General features: G+C 36.7%; 1 protein-coding gene across 1 annotated transcript in view; it reads right to left on the reverse strand.

Annotated features, from left to right (window-relative positions):
• Positions 1 to 19,745, reverse strand: part of csnk1g3.L (casein kinase 1 gamma 3 L homeolog) — an 84,649-nt gene that overhangs the window by 45,333 nt on the left and 19,571 nt on the right. The window contains 2 exon segments of the mRNA NM_001097128.1: positions 8,037 to 8,077; positions 16,948 to 17,367. Of these exon segments, the coding sequence (NP_001090597.1) occupies positions 8,037 to 8,077; positions 16,948 to 17,125 (219 nt within the window). The 5' untranslated portion in view covers positions 17,126 to 17,367.

The raw sequence follows: 19,745 nt of genomic DNA on the forward strand, positions 1-19,745 counted from the left end.
TTTGGAATAGTTAAAAAAATATATAATTTAAAACATTTACCAAAACACATGTTGCAGCATAGATGTAAACCCAAATATTTTTTTTTACAATAAATTGGGGTGGCCTCCTACTTTAATAAAAACGATTCTAACCTAAATAAAATTGCTAAATTACTATTGCATTATTTTCAGTTTTAAATAAAACCCTGTGGAAGTGTTGTAATAGAATTTCCCCTTAAAAGCAGCAGGAATCAGACAGAAGCTGTAACTATATTAGGGATGCACAGAATCCAGGATTCGGCCGAATCCTTCTTCCCGGCCGAACCGAATCCTAATTTGCATATGCAAATTAGGGCCTGGGAGGGAAATCGTGTGACTTTTTGTGACAAAACAAGGAAGTAAAAATGCTTTTCCCCTTCTCATCTCTAATTTGCATATGCAAATTAGGATTCGATTCAGTATTCGCCCAAATCTTTCGCAAAGGATTCGTGGGTTTGGCCAAATCCAAAATAGTGGATTTGGCGCATCCCTAAACTATATTAACTGGCCTCTCACTCATTTTTTTACAGTGCCATCATGTTCTAATGCATTTCAATTTCAAGTCAGTTAAGTCTTAAATTGAATATTAGCATTCTCACATATTAAGCCTTTTTAGCAGTTTACACCATTTTTACAGGAAAATCCCTGTTACATTTTTTTTCTGTTCCCCTGGAAACCGTAAAAGTTGGGATTTGACTTAATGTACCTTTTTTTTATACGAATACACAAGAACCATGAATTTCCTGTAAACTATATCCTCATAAACAGTGCCTAGTGATGTCATCAGTTAGAATTGGTGCTTAGTGGTGTCTTCTTGTCACACAACTCACAAAATCACATGTATTCCCATTGCAAAACATTTAAAATACCTGTATCAGATATTACCTGAGTTGTGCAGGCAAGTGGCGAGTGAACTCCTTTTTGACTGCCCATATAATTATATTTCACAATACATTATTCCCTATATTTTTGTAACCTAATAAAGAAGAATTTGAACTTACGGTTCTGCAGAAAATTGACAGGGCAGACAGCTTGGGAAGCATACCACCTTGCTCAGCATTAATTATGTGAATAGTGCTTGTTCCAAAAATCCTTTCTGCCTATTATTTTAATCATGTTATTTCTTGAGATAGAAAGGGAAACTGAAGCTACTCTACATTTGGCCCTTGCGAGAAAAAGAATTAGATAACCCCTACATACCAGTACATAACCTATACCTTTCCACAAGAAAAGGGATAGGTTAAATGCTGGTAATCTAATAAACTCCCAAACAAGGACCGAACACTTTATCTTCAATTACTCTGTTAAGTGCAAGAAATAAAAAAAAATTGTAATTAAAACAATATTAATATAAGTATGTTCAGCACAAGCCTTATCTATGGCACTCTTTTTGACCTATGGGGTATACTGCACATTTAGTACACACAATCAGACAAGGCAAAGAAGTGTAAACCATTACACTATATAACCTTTTGATTTCCCCCGCAACAGTGATCTGACTTTTATTTACTGTAAAATTATATATTGTAGAACACAACAAGCAATAAAAGGGAAAAAATGTTATATAAAATAAATGCTGCATATCTGTTTTTGGCCAACCTTACATGTTAGCAAGTTATAAACCACCTTATTGTCTGTGCACGTTATAATATGTATATGTTCTTCACATTATAATTAGTGGTGCTTGCGAAGCAAAGCATCACTACTGTTATCTTGCAAACTTATTTAGTGGTGCTTGCGAAGCAAAGCATCACTACTGTTACCTTGTTTAGTGGTGCTTGCGAAGCAAAGCATCACTACTGTTATCTTGCAAACTTATTTTTATTCTTCTTCCGTATGAAAGTTTGGCGCGTAACTAGTCCCGCACCGTTTGTCCTAGACCCATGAATGAGGTGTCAAATCGTGCGGCTTAATCGGGAATGGGGTGGTATGACTTTTCTAAGGGGTGGGTGGTTAATTGCCCCTTGCAGGGGCAATTAACCACCCCGAAAAGTCCCATAGATTAACATTGAGGCCAACTTTTGACGGATTCTAGCGCAGAGAGGAAATCTTGTAGAAACGTTAAATTTACCACATTTGAAGAGGTTTGCGACCTGTGTCAGATGATACCCCACACGAGGGTATAAGTTTTACCCCCGGGGCAGGAGAGGTCCCCAAATTTGCCCCATTGACTTATAATGGGGAATTTATCGAATAATTAGTTTGTCGCAGACCCATGAATGAGGTGTCAAACCGTTCAGCTTATTCGGGAATGGGGTGTTGTGACTTTTCTGTCCTATTTTGGGGACCCAAAAAAGTGAGCGGAGCCGCAAACAACCAATCAGATTTTCCCTATTGACTTCAATGAGAAAATGTAAACAGCTGTAATTCTCACAGTAATAAAGCCAGAGCTCCCAAACTTGGCACCGTGGGTCACTGGGTGACTGCAGCCAAAATTTACAAAAAGTGGGCGGAGTCTACAACAGCCAATCAAATTTCAGCCATTCAATTAAATAGGAAAATTTTAAACTTAGACGGTTAATGGCAGGGTCCTCAAATTTGGCACAGTTGGTCACTGGGGGACTGGGATTAAAATTAAGAAAAGTGGGTGGAGCCAAAACCAACCAATCAGATTTCTTTGATTGGTTTTAATGGGAAAAATTAAGAAGGCTGCCATTCTCTCAGTATTGATGTCAGGGACCTTGAATATCACAAATGTGGTCGCTGGGGGTTTCCACTTCAAGTTTAGAAAAAGTGGGCGGAGCCACCAACAACCAATCAAATTTCATTCATTGATTTTCAATAGAAAAAAATAGAAATGCTGCCATTTTTACACATTAAATGACAGCATTCCCAAACTTTGGTATGTTAGTCACTGAGTGACTGTGGTTCACAATTAGGAAAAAAAGGGGCGGGGCAACAACAGCCAATCAGATTTGGGCCTGAGTTTTGCCACGGCAAGCACCACTCACATTTTCTTCAGGAAATGTACCTCTCTAGTTTATGTATGTTATTTAAATTATAATTAGCGTATCTTGCAATGAAAAAATCTCAGGTATAAGACAGGAGGAAAATAAGACACTGAGCAAATATACAAAAAACTGAAAGAAGCATGAGGATATTAGCATCTATATTATTGCCGTAGTAATCAATGCAGCCATTTCAGCTGTGCATGACATAAATAAAGAGGTAAAACATGAATGAACAGCAAAAAAACGGATGATACATTAAAAATAATTAAATAAATTGCTAGCCATATGGATAGTTAAAGCTAGAATAAGGATACTTAAAGCTAGAATAAACATATATTGTGCCTAAAAGAATGTAGAAATGATGCACTGAGCAAATGATCCTATTCAAAACTGAACACGAAAACGGTTACTATTTCCTAACAGTTCTTGTACTGGGAATAAACTAAATCTCCAAAGCAGCTTTGCGTTAGATCTTTCTAAAGCAAATACGGTTGTCCATCAACTTCTTAATGCAATTTAACCAGTGACAAGCCCAGCCACGTACTATATAAATGGCTATCCAGTGGGAAACAACAGATTCACTTATTACTTACCTGCTTTATATGAAACTAAAGAGGAGTCAAACTCACTCTTAAAGTACATTTGCACTGTGAAAACTGTTTTCCAGAGCTTGGTCAAAAGCTCTTTAATCATGCAGTGCCAACCAAGGGAGGTAATTCTGAAATAAATACACTGGAAAGAACTCAGACCAACATTTGGGTCCATGTCAAACACAGACTTGGTCCAACATGGAAAGAACCCTTTTAATTCTGTTCACTACTTCACCAACAGCACGGGTTCATTGCTAATGACCAAAATAAGTAAATAATATTATATTGATATGCTCTTAAAACAGGAATATGTTAATATACTAGAATATGAAGGCCACCACTTTCTTTCTATATAAAACTTCCCACAATTCTCCACCCAGGCAAGTGCTACCCGCAGTCATGATAAGTTTAGATAGAAGTCATACTGGGCATTAGTACAAAAAATGTAGTACTGCAGCTACCTAAAGGACTGCAATACATCCATTCTGGCATAAGTGATAACTACTACAGGAATGGGATCAGTTATCCAGAAACCCGTTATCTGGAAAGCTCTGAATTAAAGAAACTGCATCTCCCATAGACTCTATTTAAACCAAATAATCCAAATATTTAAAAATGATTTCCTTTTTCTCTGTAATAATTAAACTGTACCTTGTACATGATCCAAACGAAGATATAAGTAACCCCTATTTGAAGCAAAACCAGCCTATTGCGTTTATTTTATGTTTACATGATTTTCTAGCAGACTTAAGGTATGAGGAACAAAATTATGGAAAGATCTATTATCCTGAAAGCCCCAGGTCCCGAGCATACCTGTACAAGGAACACATAAGTAAGGCTGAGCTACCTACACTTACTTTCAAACTAGTATAGTGGGCTTTCTCTTCAATATTCTGTCAAGTACGGTGCCCCAGTGTGTGTAGCCATATCTGCCTATTCACATGTAAATTAGTGGATGATGAAGACACATATCAATCAAGTGCCCCTATTATTCTAAGGAGACAGGTGAACTAGCAAACTCACCAGATGTGCATGCACAAGCTAATAATTTGTGAATAGGCAAATATGAAATGTGATCTGGCAACAAAGGAACTGTGTGAAGGGAGAAATATTTCACCCAGGTTCCTCTTATTTACTAATGTGCAGCAGCAAAAGGGTTTTATTTTTGGAGAGCTTTTCATTTCATTTTTGTTATGTTGTGCGGGAAGGTGGAAGCCCCTATGGAAATCTGAGAAATACCATTTTCTACATCTTTCCTAAGGGATGAAACAAGCACCATGTGCAAATCTTAAAGCCTCCTCATCAAGTGCAGTTTCATAAAAGACTCAGTTAGAAGAAGTTTTGATGCCCTGGCTGGGTCCAACAAATTAAGCTCCTTCTCATTCTCAGATTTAGGCACCAGGCAACAAAAACAAACAGTCACTTTTTTGGAAAACAGGACATTTAGGGACATAGATATTTTCATGTTCTGACACATCTAGCAATCACGTATTACATAGTGCATAAAGTGAATAGCATGAGTACTTGCCTCATATTAGACTTACGTTTGTGCCCATCATGAACCTTATGCATGATGTAAGAAAGTTGTAAATGTTACTTTATTGGAATGCATGTTCTCATATCTTGCACAGAGTTTGCAGAGAGGGCAGACTTTGGAGAATCCACATTCCAAATAAAGCCCTTTGGCTAGGGGTTAGTGCAAAAATGGTCTATATTTGACAATAAATAAAATACAAAGAAGGTAATCAATAGCTGGTACCACATGCTTACTTAGCTCTCAAAACTCAACCTAGCTTCACCTTATTGTTAGAAACACTAGTTGTTATATGTTTTATCAAATTACATTTTTGGACCAGTGTTAAAAGATGGATGGGGAGGGCAGACTTGGGAAAAGTTCAGTGAGAGGCAGTACTATTTATTTTAGGAGACACAGTTATCAAGATGAGGAACATAACTCAAAAATAGCAACAGCTACAAAATAAAAAAGAAACATCTCCAACAAAAAGGGAAGATAAATTACAGTAGATTTGTGAGGTGCATGGATTATTTTTCAGCACATAAGCATGATGCATTTGATTTATTTAATGAACAGTGGAATAGAAAAAATTATGAAATATAATTTAAATTTAAAAATATAGAATGATAGGGAAACAACTGGTATCGGGGGAGGTGGGAGGGAAGTGGTTATAAAATATAAACTCATCCAAAGGGATGAGTTACATGGTGGTTAGTGGCAGCAGTTTTTAAAAATAACCATGTGCCATAGAACTTTCTGTAAAAGGTATATGGTCATGAGTTTTTAAATTATACTGTTTACACTGCAAATAATTCACTCCACCATGAAAAAATTTAATTCCTAAACCAAGTGTTTTTTTTTTTTTTAGTTGTAATATTGGTGTGTAGGCACCCATCTAAGGTCATTTTGCCTGGTCATGTGCTTTCAGAAAGAGCCAGTGCTGCACTATGGATCTGCTTTCTGAAAGGCTATTAGAGGACATTATAGACAAATAGCAGGGGACCTTTTTACCCATAAAGAGGATCACCGTACCAGAGGCCACCCCTTCAGACTAGAAGAAAAGAAATTTCATTTGAAGCAACGTAGGGGGTTCATCACAGTCAGGACAGTGAGGTTGTGGAATGAACTGCCGGGTGATGTTGTGATGGCTGATTCAGTTAATGCCTTTAAGAATGGCTTGGATGATTTCTTGGACAGACATAATATCAAAGGCTATTGTGATACTAAACTCTATAGTTAGTATAGGTATGGGTATATAGAGTTTATGTGAAAGTAGGGAGGGGTGTGTGTATGGATGCTGGGTTTTCGTTTGGAGGGGTTGAACTTGATGGACATTGCCTTTTTTCAACCCGATTTAACTATGTAACTATTGTTTCTCCTACTCGCCAGACGTGGTGTTTTTGCGGCGTTTTTACGTTGCGTTTTTAAAAATGAACAGCCAGGCGTAAATACGCATAAACTGCACTACCACTGAAACTAATGGAAAACGCACTATGGCAATTCACACAGGGCGCTTGCAAGCTGAAATCCGCCACAGGACGCCAGTATTGGCGTTTTTTAGCAGAAAGGCCAATATGTCAAGAAACTACCAAATCAATAGACTCTATGGGATCTGCACGTTTGAAACCACACTTTACGTAAATACGCAGCGTATTTTAAATATGGCGTCCAAATCCAATGAGAACAATGAGAAGTACATGTTGGGAAAATAACCGTACATGCTGAAAAACGCATGAAAAACGCATGTTGACGGTCTATATATATGTCTAGCCCCATGTCAGATTTTAAAAAAAAAAACATGTTTTCCAATGACAGTATCCCTTAAAGGTGCTTATTTCTATATGAACTACTAAACAATGTTTTTTATGGAGTACTGCAGCACTTTTAAAGGGAAAAGGATATTATTTATTAATTCCACAACCACCTTATACAGACTCATCAGAAATACAGATGTTGTCCGATTATAAAAGCCAGACAGGAGCGAATTTTCTTTACTGCTTAATGCAGGAGTAGTAGTTCAAGTATGGGACCTGTTATCCAGAATGCTCAGGACCTGGGGTTTTCCAGATAACGGATCTTTCTGTAGTTTGGATCTTCATACTGTAAACATTAAATAAACCCAGTAGGCTGGTTCAGCATCCAATAAGAAATAAATATTAGGGATGCACCAAATCCACTATTTTGGATTCGGCCGAACCCCTGAATCCTTTGCAAAAGATTAAGCTGAATAGCGAACTGAATCCTAATTTGCATATGGATGTGGGAAGGGGAAAAAAAAAATTTACTTCTTTGTTTTGTGACAAAAAGTCACAAGATTTTCCTCCCCGTCCCTAATTTACATATGCAAATTATGATTCGGTTCAGCCAGGCAGAAGGAAAAAGGCTGAATCCTGGCCGAATCCTGAACTGATTCGGTGATTCCCTAATCATTATATCTTAGTTTAGGATCAAGGTTCTGTTTTATTATTTACAAACAAAAAGGAAATAATTTTTAAAGATATGGATTATTTGATTATAATGGAGTCTAAGGGAGACATCCTTTCCATAATTCAGAACTTTCTGGATAATGGGTTTCCGGATAACTGCAGCCATCTGCATTTTTACTCCTACCCAACCCCATGCACATTCACAATGCAAATCTAGACAACAGATATTCCTATAACTTGCTACTGCTGAATGAATAGGGAAGACTGTAACCCCCCCCCACCTATTGTAAAATATAAGGATATAAGGAGTTCTGCAACCATATAAAAGCACAAAGGCAAAGTTATTTTATAAAAGTCATGGAAATTTGCACAGATTATACCGAATGACGTCACTTAGCACCATTTATAAGGATATATTTTATAGGATATTCATGATACAACCTTTTACCTTTATATACATACAGAATACATCTCAATGCACACGATAGGCAAACAAATTATATTTTTGCTGAAGAAAGAAATAAATGTAACTTACCAATTTAATTGCCACATATTCATTTGTGTACAGGTTTTTTCCTTGAAAAACAAGAAATTTAAAAAAAAAAAAAGTGTATTAGTCTTATGGCGTACACTTCACTGCATTATGTAAAACTAAACTGGACAAACATTATCACACACAAAATAAAGCAAATCAAACCTGAGTCTGTTAAATGAGTTCTGTATACTAGATAAGCCCTTTAATGGATGTCGTTATCACAGAATTACAATCATGTTACCAACATTTTTTTTATTATTTTTTTATATAACAAGCTTTAAGGGTAATGGAACACACAGCAGAAAAACTCGATATCCGTTTGTGCCACTTATTGGCTAGATGGAAACCGTTTAGGAATGATTAACTGCCTAGTACTGGGTGGGGGAACATTTAACTATTTTGGTTTTAGCATTTTAAGATGGAATGGAGGCAATTAGGGATGGAGATCCGGCCTCTGAATGATTATAATTTGTAGATGATTTCTTTTGCCAAAGCAATACTCATTAACAAAACTGTCATGAGGGTTCTATCAATCTGATTTTTTTTTTTTTTTTACACTACACTCACTCTAGACTTCAAATTATTCCCAAGAGCATTTTCCTGTATGTTTATACCATGTGGTTAAGTCTAGTGTGTTACAGCGAACCAAAAACATGTTTCACAGTGCAAGGTCGGAGAAAGGAATGAACAGCAAAAACACTCATGAGTAAATTCCCACAGGGTTTTCAAAACATTTAAAACAGTGAATATTTTGAATATTCCCATGGTGCAGGACTGATTACTAGTCATCTACAATGCATTCCATAGACTACTTTTTATGCAGCAATAAACTAGAATATTCATTAAATAAATAGTTTGCCTTAAAAAAAAAAATAATGACTTTAGTTGATTTCTTTTTGTTTAATTTTATTTTGGATTTTCGGAAATTTATATCCCTGTATCTGGTGTTTCAGTGAGGCAGCTCAGTAGATCAGGCACACACACGCTGAACTGTTATAATTTGCTGGATCCATTTTCACCACCATCTGTGGAATGTTAGCAACTATTGTATCAAACAGGAGAGCTGCCTTTTCAATTTCAAATATTCAAATTCAATATTGGGGAAATTCTTTTTAAAAAGTGATTTCTTGTATGCTATTAAAAAATAATAGAGATGAAAAAAAATGTTTGGAAGTAGCTCTTTATTCTTTTAACTATTTTTTAAAATTTCCTCCCTAGTCACAATTGTGCCCTGCGACGCGGTGCGGTTCTTAGCAAGAGTTATATTAAGTGGGTTTTTGTGGTACTTACAGTGGCTCACCATCTAATGAGTTCTCTGCAGTCAACAACATATATATTGGCTTTGCAGTGAGTAATACATATAGCTTTTCTTATACTTACTAAGAAGATAATAGTGGTCCATTTTTAAGAAATCATTAATAAACGTTACATTTTAAACTGGACTTGCTTACTAGGGTTCAAATTTCTATTTAAAGGGATACTGTCATGGGAAAACATGTTTTGTTTAAAAACACATCAGTTAATAGTGCTGCTCCAGCAGAATTCTGCACTGAAATTCATTTCTCAAAAGAGCAAACAGATTTTTTTATATTCAATTTTGAAATCTGACATGGGGCTAGACATATTGTCAGTTTCCCAACTGCCCCAGTCATATGATTTGTGCCTGCACTTTAGGATGGAACTACTTTCTGGCAGGCTGTTATTTCTCCTACTTAATGTACCTGAATCAGTCTCAGTGGGACTTGGCTTTTACTATTAAGTACTGCTCTTAGATCTTCCAGGGAGCTGTTGTCTTGTGTTAGGGAGCTTCTATCTCATTACCTTCCCATTGTTCTGTTGTTAGGCTGCTGGGGGGGGGGGAAGGGAGGAGTGATATCACTCCAACTTGCAGTACAGTAGTAAAGAGTGATTGAAGTTTATCAGAGCACAAGTCACAGGACTGGGGGCAGCTGGGATATTGACAATATGTATAGCCCCATGTCAGATTTCAAAATTGAATATAACAAAATCTGTTTGCTCTTTTGAAAAATGGATTTCAGTGCAGAATTTTGCTGGAGCAGCACTATTATGACAGTATCCCTTTAAAGGGGCAGTAAACTTCTTATTCAAAGAGCGGGGTTTGTGCTGATCTGACTATACACCTATTTTAAGAAATAAATATGTATTGGTTGTGTTAATTCTTGTACAAAATCAGATTTTTATTTATACAGAGAACATCTTAGTGAACTGCTGGTCTGGATTTGTTGTGTTTTCACAAGCCAGGAATTAGAATGCTATTTTATTTTTTATTTTCACATTTCTAAAAAGAGCAAAGGCAAAGCAAAGGGAAGAGTCCAACGTCGCAAGTATTGCTTTTTAGAAATTCAGTTTCATAATGAAATATGTCGCATAGGCAGGAATTTTCCACGTTTGTGTGACCAAAAGTCATGTGATATTAAGAGTTCAGAATCCTGCTGAAAAGGCTTGGATTTGGCAAAATTCAGAACCAAATCCAGGATTCAGTGCATTCCTAGTTTGGTATAATCTATTTAAATAATGTTGTTATAATTACTATTATAATTACTATTTCCATTCACAAGAGTGGTAAACACCTGCAGAACGGTTCAAGCTATTGGCCACTTGGAAAGCAGTATTTTTGGCATTTGCTTCTTTGATGCATGGTTGCAAAAATACAGACAAAATTTAAGTACAGAAACTATATTAGCATAAGAGGTTTGCTACGTTTAAAACAGAACATAATCACATTTAAGGTCACTCCATCTTGAAATACTATTGTAAGTTTAAAGCAGTATCTAGGAATAACAGACCTGCTTCAACGCAAGCTTTTTAAATAAATTATGTTAATATATCTTTCAAAATCAACATTTCTGAAATTCCCATAGATTTACCATGGGAGTATAGTATTAAACTAAATACTCTGGAGAAACCCACCTTTACCCATGATGACTGACCTGCCCAGAAAAAGTGACATTTTCTTGAGGGCTGACAAGGGTGCCTTGAGTCTGCTGTTCATGAAACACATCTTGAATTAGTTCCTCTATATTTATGAAGATTTCTCTAAGAATATGGGCATCTCAAATAAATAATGTTTATGCCAAAGGGAGCACCTGCCCAGCAAAATAGTGGAGATCCTTGGCTGTAATCCTACTGCATAGAGCAGAGCAGTCCAACTGGAGGCTAGGTTGCAGGCCTTCAAAGCATTTTTAATGACCATGAATCCTGCCAAGGGCCTTCATGCACTATTTTTAAAGAATTATCTTGCACAAAGAACTCTGGCCCGCATTCAGTGTCTCTCTTAATCTAACTACTATATGGAAAAAGTTGAACAGTGCTGTTGCAAAGCACTAAAGTTGCATTCTCACAAATAAATTACAGATAAAAAATACACAATTGCGTTTACAACTGGAAACTTACTTTTTTTGGTCACTACTTTTCAGACACTAATCCTCTACCCAAACATATTTTTCATTGTTTGTTTCCATGATTATTTAATATTGCTCCTAGCAACACAATGTACTTTCCCTGGGAGCAGCACACATCATTTTCTATTAAGGATGCATTCTGCAAAGGCATCCAAACAAGTCATTCGCAATAATTGCTTTAATATATAAGAATAAAAAGAAAACACCATGCTATATGTCCCCAATAACAAAAAAATATATATTTTTTGAAAGGTCACTATAATCTTTGCTTTAGGCATAATTATGAACGGTCAGTATATATTAATTTATAATAGTGAAGCAAGGAAACTCAACTTACAGTGATTTACAAAATTAACACTATATACACACACAGTATGTTAAACTAAAAAACAGCAACATGGGGGGGGGGTTATTATAATACAGAGAACACATATGCACGGGAGAAATTAATTTACATTTAGACCAGAGTGATATCACGTGTGTCACTAATTAAGCATATGCAAGACAATCGAACTCTCCAGAATTTTGCCACCTGTTTTCTTGAACTTTATGAGCACAGAAGAAACCACTATATGTATATGTGTGAGTCGATCCACACTCTCAGGACTTAGTGGACATAATAGGTTTGTTTATTGTGGAGGAACTAAAGTTTCGGCAACATCCGTAGTCTTTTGATTTGGACAAAGGCTAGTCCTCCACAATAAACATACCTATCTTAATAAATATATTTTATACCTAGGTCAAATGTGTATTTAATCTCATCAGTAAAGGGAATGTCAACACATAAAAAAAAAAAACAGTTTTTGCCTAACAGAAAAAATAATTCTAAGCAATTTTGTTACATAAACTTATTACAAATTTATTTTGGTTTTTAAGTTATTTGTATATGTATTGCTATTGAAGGCAGTGTTTGTCACTTTCTATTCTCTGCCCTGGTGGTTCAGACTGTTGATACAATGTAAAACACAAGGCTGATTAACAGACCTGACTTTGCTGGAGAACAAAGACTTGCAAAATTGTTTAAAAAGTAACAACCAGGAGTTTAGCAAATTCTGCTTTCAGTAGCAATTGTTTTTACAAATAACTTTAAAAGCACTGACATTTTTTAATAAATGTATATTGAATAGTTGCTTAGAATTAGGTTTTCTTTTATTAGGCACATTTTTATTTTGGGGGTTGACTTGCCCTTTCAAACAAAAATTGAAGGGGAGATCCAGAAACAAAATAAGAATCTAAAGAGGCCGTATGCAAGGTATGCAAAACAATGCATGCAACAATACACAGTATATCAAATTTCTAAAGACAAATAATCATTTGATAAAAAAATTGCCACTGCATGTGTCTTACTGACTGAGTCACCTAGAGTAATGTAAAATATTTGCATAATTACAGGTATTTGTCTTTTGTAAAAAAAAAAAAAACAAGTGCACATCATCTTATAAACATCTAGCTCTTTGCAATGCACGCGTTCCTTGATCATGAATAATCGTTTATTCATGTGTCAGGACTACAATGGAGTTATATTCCAATTTTGCTCCTACTTTCACACTTCTGGCATTAACAATTTTACATGGCTTTATAAATAGATTTCTTAATGTGCTAGCCAAAACTATATTCTGCATCAGAAAACCCCTTGGATAAAAACAAAACTCTCCATGGAAGATTACTTAGGAAAACTACTATTACATGATGTTTTCCACAATAAAGAAGGGACTGAACTCCGATGATCTGGAACAAGAAACAACAACTGAGCCCAAGAAACACAAATCTGAGTGAACTCACCAGTAATAAGGGTTTTTTGTATGGTAAAATCCAGCATAGAAGTCAAACAGAGCAACCCTTTGTATAGCTTGAATAAGCGAAAAGGGATGGCTAAAAAGAAATTACTTAATTTTACAAAAGAGAACCAAATAGGGGCCCCATTGTCTCCCAACCAATCTGTGGACACAGAAAAACTTCTCACAACACATAAACCTGGAACACATTTCACAATCAGGTTTGTTGGAAGGAATACATTTTTGCCAACCAATTTTTTTGTACAGCACTGCGGAATATAATGGTGCTAAATAAATATGTGCTGTGACTCCTCAGTTGTTAATATACTAATGTATTTTCCATGTTGATGGAAGGAACACAACATACAAGGTAATTCATCACTGCCAAAGCTGAGCTATATGAAGATGGTGTCTGCTTTTGGGAACAAACTAGTGCTGACGTACTACCCTATTGGCCTTCCAAGCCTGTCACTGGCAACATGAATGAGGATACTGTTAAAGTTTGGATCTAAATCTATAACTAAAGCTGATGTCATTGTGGCTTTTTTTTATTTATTAAAGAAACAACAAATATTCCTTAAACTTAAAGTTTAAACAAAAGACAAAAAAATTAAAACAATAAGGTTATAAAGCTCAGCTGGACTTTACACTAGTGAAACAACTACGTATTGGGCTTTATTCTTACAGCACAGAAGTACTTTATTAAGACTATTTGTGAAATAGGACACTAACGCATTGTATTTTTTTTCACTACAATTTAAATTTATTAGGAGTCAGTAGATTTTTGCCAACTACAACTCCGACTCCAGGTACCCAAAATTGCTTCAGACTCCACAGCTCTGATTTTTTTGGACCTTATACAAATGAGCTTGCTCAAGTCTGACTGGGAAAGCCATTTAAGATGGCAACGTGGCATAGCACTCGATTTGGTGCATTTTCCAAAAAGAAATGCTGGCCCAAGCAAGTTTTTATCAGTGTCATGCAGCCATCTTATCTAGTTTTCCCAGCCAACCCCGAAGCACACGGAGACTTTTGTATGCACAGTGCAATACATTTTACAGAACCTCTACTGTATGGTGGCCTCTACTAATGGTGGCCATACACGGAGAGATCAGCTCGTTTGGCGATGTCGCCAAACGAGTGGATCTTTCCCCGATATGCCCACTATATTGGGCTGACCCGACCGTGGGACCGCATCAACGAATAGATGCGGCCGCGATCAGATGGGATTTTCAACGAATAGATGCGGCCGCGATCCGATGGGATTTTCGACTTTCGGGGGAAATCTCGATCGGGGAAGCCCGTCGGGGGGCCCCATACACGGGCCAATAAGCTGCCAACATGGTCTGTCGGCAGCTTTTATCGGCCCGTGTATGGCCACCTTAAGTCTACCCAAGGTAAGCCAGGCTTTTCCAGACATCCCTTCAGGAAAAGAACTTACTTGTGTATGGGCAAGTCTAATCAGATAGGTTGCCGACGTGGTCTGAATGGGGAGGGGTATAAAATACTGGCAACCCCCAAAGCCATGTTCCCTGAAAAGTTATGAGTGCACAAATTGTGAGCCCAGCACACACCATAATATTTATCTAATTTGTGGGGGGACATATTGCACCCTCCTTCTAGTGCGTTCAGGTTTCTCTGTTGTATAAGAAAACTGTGCACTATGGGCTATAACCATCCCAGCTATCATGCATATGAAATCTTTATGCCCCAACATGTCACATTAGGGAGGGTTAACACTGTACATTCTTAGGGCAAGGGCAGATGGAGCACTGAAAATGTCAAGCATTTGGGCCGACCTCCACACCACTCCACTCCGTGACTGCACACAAGCCGATCTTATTAAAATCTATAGAGATGGGGAACCGAGCAGAACCACTTCTTTCAGCCTGCATCAAAATAAACAGACTGAAAGCAGCAGAACCAATGCTGTCTGTCCTTGTCCCATGTGCACAATTGCAGTATTTTGTAGACAGACTTACAGCAAACAGAGATTGCTTAAAAATGACTTTGTGTTCACTTGCAGTGCTGAACTACTGGCATTGTTCCAGTACATAGAAGACACCTTTGTTGCCTGGACAGCTTCTGAACAGCACCACTAATGTTTGAAACTTTTACCCTACTATTACTGCTATGACACATGAAGCAACTGGAAGAAAAAGCAGTTCACAGCCTCAAATTACTGCAGACTGCCTGTGCAATTGGTGTCAGGTAGCTTCCACTGAAATAATTGAGAGGCGGCAGGGGAGCGTTTCAGGTGCTTCTCCACTATCAGAAATACACTAGCAGAAAAAAAATCTACATGCTCAAGGCATCACTCAAGGCAATCAAGGGAAAAGCTTTATTTGTTAAAGAACCAGGTACCAATTAAAGTAACCTTCATTTCAGAATTGTGAAAAAATAATATCAGCAGATGCTTTCCCCAAATAAGACTCTTCTCCTACAGGTAGAACCCCATTTAGAAAAATAACCTTAAGTTCACTACCTAAACTTGCAATACCTGGCACATTTTCTTGTAAACACCAGAAATGTGGGGCATGCCCTTTTATCTTATACACGTACATATTAAATATGCATTCCCAACAAATCACAAAATTACACAATTCTAGGCATCTACCCCTGAGCCATATTTAATGTTGTCTGCTAAATGTCAGACAAGTATTAGTACTTAAAGGAGAAACAAACCTTTTACCAAAAAAAAAAGCCCTACCCCCCACCCCACGTAGACTCCCCTCCCTCCCCCCCCAGGCTAGCTGCCCCCCGCCCACAGGAAATGCCCCTAACTTTTTACTTACCCTTCAGTGCAAAGTTACAGCATCGGAGTTCACCGCAGCCATCTTCGGGGTCTTTGGTAAGCTAAGACGGAGACCAGAAAATCGGCGTATGCGCAGTTGGAGCAAATCACCGGTTTGCAACAACTGCACATGCTCTGAAATGGACGGAAATTGCTGAAGTGCTGGAAGAAGAAGACAAAGACCCGGAAGATGGCTACGGTGAACTCCGATGCTGTGACTCTGCACCGAGGGGTAAGTAAAAAGTTAGGGGCATTTCCCCAGGGGGGCAGCTAAGCTGGGGGGAGGAGGGATACATGGGGGGTAGGATTTTTTTTGGTAAAGGGTTTGTTTCTCCTTTAATGGTAATTTTAAATTACAGAGATATCAGTGTAAATTCAGATTTATTTTGAATAAAAAGGTTTTAAATACAGTGCAGTCTTGGATTATTAAACGGGTCATCATCCTGCTGTGGCTAATTGAAATTAGATCACAGTTAGGATAGACCAGAAGACTTTCATTGATGCTACATGGAAATGGTTTAGATTGTATGTAATGTATAAACAAATACAATTTCAGTCTTATAAATGTACCAGTGTGTTGAAGGATTCCTCTATACACTATATTTCTAAAGATATCCAGACACCCTTTCTAATAACGGACACATTGTGTTATTAAAGGAAAATGAAATTCACAAGGGGGGGTGCCAATTTTTTAGGCAACCCCTATTCAATATACCTCTATTTTTCTCAGGGACCACTTTTATCCTCATGTATCCCTTAGCCTTTCATCAATGTGACAAAAAAAATAAAAAAAGTGGTCAACTCATTTGTTGGTTCATTGAACAATTCAACTGTTGCTTAGTGAATGTTCACCAAATAGATTGATTTGCATAAACACCATTACGTTTTACCACATGATCTATTTGTTAAAGCATACTTACCTAATCTGAGTTCTCCAAAATTGCCACAACCAATTTTTTTTCCAACTCTAAAATTAGGCCCGACCATTAATACTCCAGAGTTCGAAGATCCAGTACCACGTGTGTTGTGACCTGAACGGCCACTTGGCCGGGCCATTCTTTCATCAGGTTTGTCCTTGTCTTTCTTCTTGCCATCCATATCAAGTTTGCGGTACTCCACTTTGAATTCTTTTTGAAGACAAGCAAACTCAAATGGGGTGTTGTGAAAATGGAAACATAACTAGGTAAGTTCACCCGTTGGATAATGTTATTCACTGAGCTGAAGAAAAGGGCTCAGCAGCAGCAAATTCATCCCATTCGCAAATTTCCTCTTGGGGCGTCCACACAGTTAGAATTAAACTGTAATCCAGCAAGAGAAATATCTTCAAATAAATGCAGACCCTGCAAATAAATCATAATAAATAATGTAAACACTATTTTAACAAAAGTAGCAAGCAAGATTGTCAGACACAAATGAACCAAGTCATCAACCAATCATACTATCCGAAACAAATTTAATTCCTTCCTGACTCCAAGATGGCAATCGGACTAGTCCCTGGATCAACTTGTACTATGAGCTATCTTCCATAACCCTGTATTCCCTCATTTGCTAAAAAGTCATCCAACCCCTTCTTAATTGTCCTTAAATAGTTAATTTAGTTATTTTCCCTCCTCTTCTGCCAGCTTTTAATTAGGAGGTACTAACCCCAACAGCAAAAAAACTATTGGTCTGTGAGGCTACAGTGTTATCTACTTTTAACACCTCTCCTACTCATCTTCAAATCACTGCCTGTTTTCTAGGGAAAATTGACCCTAGCAAGCAAAAAGTTGCTGAAATTGCTGAAACAGAACAGCTGCTATATAAAATGCAAAATAACGGAATTACCAAAAATACAAATTATAACCAACTGCAAATTGACTATCTCTATCTACATCTTACGAAAAGTTAATATAAAAATTAAACACTGCTAATTTTTAAGAACATAAGGAAAAAAATTTGCAATGAACAGGGTTTTTTTTTATCTTCGCTTAATTAAAAGCAAACACAGCACCAAGAAAAAGAAGTAAGAGGCTAACTTGACTAGTGGTTCCCTGGTTAGGGTTGCCACCTGCCCGGTTTTGACCCACACAGCCCGGTTTTTTGAATGGCTGCCTGGGTCAAAACTGCCTGCCCGGTTTTCCAAATTAGGAAAACCGGCATGGCCCAGCCCCCTGCCCCTGGTACATTTTCTAGTGGCTTGCATTATATATCTATAATGAATACCAGTGCCACCACAGACAAGTTCTGCTGGATGTATGGCACATTTAAAGATAAAAAATGCATGCCTATAAAAGCTAAGCTTCTTAACTTAATTTTTCCATCAGCATTTTACAATGTCATATGGAGTATTTATAGTAGTATTTAACCAAAGACTCAAATAAAAAAAAATAATGTAGTAATGTAGCCAGAAATTATCAGGAAATAGTACTCTGACAATTTTGGACTCTGGACACTAATGGCAGCAGATTTTTAAAGGAAACATGGGAATAAAACACGGGAAATCAATCAGACTCTTAAAAGCAATGTGGGCACCAACACTGGGTATTCCATTAAATGCATTAAAGCCGCTACAGTACATCAAGGTCTTACTAATAACAGAGAAACAATACAGTGAAAACTCTTACTACAATGGGGAGAAAAATGCTAAGCTACATTTGGATATCAGACTAAAATGCAGCAATGCAGAAACATGGAATTTCTTCATAGGCATGCTTGAATTTGTAAATGAATGCACTAGTCCCTTCCCAAATATTCTAATGGCCACAACTGAGAACCAAGGGGTTAGAGGGTGTAGAGACCAGAGCCACAAAGGGCTGACCTGCAGGCCACTAGCATTACATATTTTAGACAAAACATATTCATATTAACGCCACACCTTTCATAGAATTCATTTTTAACCTTCAATTGTAAATAAGGTGGGGGGCTCTTAAGAAAAATATATAACACTACCTAAAATATATAAATTATTTCTTATATAGAGAGCCACACCTATGCATATGTAATAAATAGGCATAATTTTATTGGTTACAAAAAGCCACTAGGGTATACTGTATATACTGTAGTTACAACCAAACATAGCTTACATCAGCACTGTCCAAGCTTTATTTAAATGCAGAAAGTTGATTATCAAATATTTAACTTACGTAAATACGCAGCGTTCTTGCGCAGACGACAATGCAATATATATAGATAGATAGATAGATAGATATAGCTATATAGATATATAAATATATATATATATATATATATATATATATATATATATATATATATATATATATATATATATATATATATATATATATATATATATATATATATATATATATATATATATATATATATAGACACTCCAAAGTGAGTGCACTCAAAACAGAAACTGTCAATGCCTAGGTGCAGGTTTAAATTGTATTGCAATATCTTTGGTACAAACCGCACTCCAAGGACTTCATATATAACAAAGAAAAAAAAAAAAATTATTTCAACGTTTCGGCTCCCCCTGAGAGATATAACTATATCTATATATCTATCTATATATATCTATATATATCTATATATATCTATATATATCTAGGCAAGCTTTTGCACTCATTAGCATGTTGAAATATAGCAGGATGAGAAGCAACTCTGTAAAATATGTCTTAGCAAATTTAACATTTAAACGAAACTTTACAGGTTATTTTTGGGACTGTTAAAATCCCTCCCGTTCGCTAAGACAGCTGGTCCAGTTGTTTTTTCT

Source organism: Xenopus laevis, chromosome 1L (genome assembly GCF_017654675.1).
Source record: "Xenopus laevis strain J_2021 chromosome 1L, Xenopus_laevis_v10.1, whole genome shotgun sequence".
NCBI classification, from domain to species: Eukaryota; Metazoa; Chordata; class Amphibia; order Anura; family Pipidae; genus Xenopus; species Xenopus laevis.